This window comes from Clupea harengus, chromosome 10, assembly GCF_900700415.2.
Source record: "Clupea harengus chromosome 10, Ch_v2.0.2, whole genome shotgun sequence".
Classification (NCBI taxonomy): domain Eukaryota; kingdom Metazoa; phylum Chordata; class Actinopteri; order Clupeiformes; family Clupeidae; genus Clupea; species Clupea harengus.
This window is the reverse complement of record NC_045161.1, coordinates 28651247-28655449: the sequence shown is the minus strand read 5'-3', so window position 1 is coordinate 28655449 and position 4203 is coordinate 28651247. Positions and strand designations below refer to the sequence as shown.

General features: G+C 49.8%; 1 protein-coding gene across 1 annotated transcript in view; it reads right to left on the bottom strand.

Annotated features, from left to right (window-relative positions):
- Positions 1–1253: 1253 nt before the first annotated feature.
- Positions 1254–4203, bottom strand: part of wdr18 (WD repeat domain 18) — a 30872-nt gene continuing 27922 nt past the window's right edge. Inside the window, exon 5 of the mRNA XM_031574267.2 lies at positions 1254–1722. Coding sequence (XP_031430127.1) covers positions 1516–1722 — 207 coding nt within the window. The 3' untranslated portion in view covers positions 1254–1515. The remainder of the gene's footprint in view (positions 1723–4203) is intronic.

Sequence of the window (4203 nt, the reverse complement as noted above, 5' to 3'; positions counted from 1 at the left end):
AATGTCTCTAAACAGGAAGGAAATCACTGCAACACAACAGACTGGCCACTTGCGGGGAGAAGTGGATGTCAATGTAAACTGATGTTAGATGTTATGGCCAATGACAAAACTTAAACTGAATGAGCTGCCTCAACGTCTCCTTGACGACCACGTTGCATCTACCTGGTATCCCCCTCCATCTTCTTGATGAACTTCTGACCTCCACCTAACGACCTTGTGTCGCTTTTATTACCAGCTCACATATCTCTGTTATCTCTGACACAACACCACCTGACAGACTGAGCCTCCTGACCGTCTCCATGACGACCTTTCTGCATCTTCCTGATGACCTACTGACCTCCCGAGTTGCACTTTCCTGACACTGTCCTGACATTGTGAAATTGTGCAGACATCTTCTCATCTCCCGGACAACCTTTCGTCTCCCCAATGACCTCCTCATATCTCTTCAACCTCCTAGTGTCTCTTTGGCAATCTCCCCTCGTCTCCTTGGTGATCTGCTCCCGTCTATCCGTCAACCTCCTCACTTCTCGCTATGCCTCTCTCCAGATTGCTGGTCATTCATGAGAAACAGTCTCTCCCTTCCCATCCGACCACAGAGCATTATCATGCAGCTGCTGCAACTCAAGGCATGGGTTACAGATAAAAGGCCTTTTTAAAGGAGACAGTGTGAGCAAGCGAATGATAAATGGTGTGTCTGTGTGTGTGCATTGAAAGAGAGAGAGAGAGAGAGAGAGAGTGTGTCTGTGTGTGAACTGAGTCGGTGTGCGTGTGTGAACTGAGGCGGTGTGTGAACTGAGGCGGTGTGTGTGTGTGTGTGTGTGTGAACTGAGGCGGTGTGTGTGTGTGTGTGTGTGTGTGAACTGAGGCGGTGTGTGTGTGTGTGTGTGTGTGTGTGTGTGTGTGTGTGTGTTTTTGAGATACAGTCTGATTGACACGGAAGATCGCTTGCATGTGTGCATGTCTAAAAGCCTGAGAGAGAGGAAAGGACCGTCCAAGGGCTTCTCCTCCAGACGGACCCTTCAGGAGGCAGTCACTGCACCATCGCCACGCCACCAAACCCACGTCACCGTCACCGGCTGCAACATCGCCACACCACGCCACCAAACCCACGTCACTGTCACCGGCTGCACCAACGCCACGCCACCAAACCCACGTCACTGTCACCGGCTGCACCAACGCCACGCCACGCCACCAAACCCACGTCACTGTCACCGGCTGCACCAACGCCACGCCACCAAACCCACGTCACTGTCACCGGCTGCACCATCGCCACACCACGTCACTGTCACCGGCTGCACCAACGCCACACCACCAAACCCACTATTTATAACCCGCTACGCAGTTCTCTCAAGAAAAAACATTGTCAATTTGGGGTTGGAAACTTGACAGGATACTGTATTATAAATAAGAGGATAAGTAACTAAACATTTTCATATATCATACCTCTACATCTATATACCAAACACACCAAAAAAAAAAAAAGGAAAAAAAGACTAAATCTGTAAAACAGTAAGGTTATGAGGGTAGGGTAGTGGATGTCTGTAGAAGGAGAGAGGCAGACAGAACTGATAGACTTACCGGGCTGCGCAGAGACACTTGATAGATGGTCCCGTCACTGCCTCCACAGAACAGGAAGTACTCGCAGGGGTCAAGGGTCACCGACATGATGCTCACATCAAAGAGCACAGACAGCAGCATCTCACCTGAGGAGACCTCCCATAACTATGGGGGGGGGGAGAGATGAGAACGAGAGAGTAAAACACAAAACACATCAGCGAAACACAATGTGGGCAGCTCTCCTGGTATATAGTGTGTATATCTCTATGCTCTGCGCCGTGTGTGTGTGTGTGTGTGTCAGTGAGCATGTGTGAGTGTGTGTGTGTCAGTGAGCGTGTGTGTGTCAGTGAGCATGTGTGAGTGTGTGTGTGTGTGTGTGTGTGTGTACGTCAGTGAGAGTGTGTGTGTCAGTGAGCATGTGTGAGTGTGTGTGTGTCAATGAGCGTGTGTGTGTCAGTGAGCATGTGTGTGTGTGTGTGTGTGCGTGCGTGCGTGTATGTCAGTGAGCGTGTGTGTTTGCGCATGTGTATGTGTGTGTGTCAGTGAGTGTGTGTATATTGTCTACATCTCAGCTGCAGCTCCACTTAAGGATGGAATTATTCAGAGGGCTGTGACACCCTCAGTGACATCACACCCCGAGATATCATGGTCACCCATGCAGCCCCGCAAAACTACTGCAGAATCACTGCTACAGATGAAGATGAAGAGGGAGGGAGAGAGAGAGAGAGAGAGAGAGAGAGAGAGAGAGAGAGAGAGAGAGAGAGAGAGAGAGAGAGAGAGAGAGAGAGAGAGAGAGAGAGAGAGAGAGAGAGAGAGAGAGAGAGACCGTGTATGTGCAAGTCTGTGTGTGAAGAATGGAATCTGGAGGGTTTTTTACAGTGGACCTACAGGTTAATGAGTGCGAGGTGATTCTGACTGCTGTAAATCTACCCTCTGCAAGAAGCCCCTCCGCTCCAGGCCAGGTCCTATGTTCAGGGGTGTGTGTGTGTGTGTGTGTGTGTGTGTGTGTGTGTGTGTGTGTGTGTGTGTGTGTGTGCTTCCGTGCTGGAACTCCACCACTGGAACAGAGAACCGAGTCTTTTCATCTGAACAGGATGCTTGACTACAGAACTCAAGGGTGGCTTTCGGCAAACACTGGCAGCCAAGGAGACACACTCATTAATTTGAAGACACATTCATTAATTTGTCACTTGTGTGTGAGCCATATCAGTATTGAGCATCTTATGAGCGTCGTTCTTTCTCTCATCGCTTAAAAAGTGTCATATTATTCCATAACGAAAGTTGTTTATAAACTTACCACCACACACACACACACACACACACACACACACACACACAATCATGTTTTCCATTTCACTTTGAAGCTCTTAATTTGAATGATGAAAATAAGGCTCCGGACATTCCACTGTGACAAAGTGAGTGAGAGTCCACCTAGCTAACATCATAACTCTTTTTGGGAAAGACTAATGAACACCATAACTCTCCTGCTCAGCACTAATTACCTTCATACATCCCATAGTTATTAACAACCCCTCGTTACTCGGACACGCACCTCAGTTCCCACAGGTCAGCCAGGGCATGGAGGCCGTAGCACAGGCAGCACACGAGGGCGGTGCCCACCTCTTGGAACCCTTTGGAGGTGTGATTGACAGCCGGTGTGACCTGTAGCCTCTCCCCTTTGCTGTCAAGGGGGGGTGACTGATGACCCATCAGGCGTGAGTCAAACTGACCGTGAAATAATGGTGGCAGGGGGCCAGACCAGTGTCTGGTAGAGCACAGAAACGCTGAAGTGGTCAGATATGGAAATGGGTCGCGCTCCGCTGGCTTTATAGGTGCGCCCTATACCATAGAACCTTCTGGAAGACTTTATCAACTGCTCATATCCTTCCAAAGACACTCTGGGGGGATCAGTTTGTGTTCCGAGGACTTTATAGACGTGCTATAGAGAAACTTCCAGAACTCCTGTATCCTTCAGAGCTGTGAGGAGGAGCTTTTGAGAGGAGCTGTGACGCGTCTGGCTCGCTCCCTGCTTGACTTTACTTCTTTTTGATATGAGAGCACTAAAAGCAATGAGACCCAGGACTGGTGGTGCTGTCAAGGGGAGCTGTCGAGGGGAGCACACACACACACACACACACACGTCTCAACCCTCCACACAGGTGTGTGTGTGTGTGGTGGCAGAGCAGTTGTTGAGAGTGAATAACACTGCTGACTCCAAACGGAGTGCACAGCCCTCCTCTGGACCAACCCCACCCCACCCCACCCCACGTCAACGCCTCTCTGCTCCTAACAATCCCACAGACATAAAGACAGGCCATCAATCCCTCACCTGTCAACGCTTACCACACACATACACACTCTCTTGCATACATACGTGCACACGCACACACACACACACACACACACACACACACACACACACACACACACACACACAGTCTCTTGCGCACACACACAAGACACGCAGACACAAAACAACACACCTCTCATCCGACCTCTGAGAATAGAATCACACACACACACACACACACACACCATAAGAAAGCCCCTGAGAGCTTGTCGTCATGACCTCCCTCTATCCTTCATCCAGATTTGCACACACACACACCTTCTTCTTCACCTGAACTATCACTCCCTGTCAGTGGC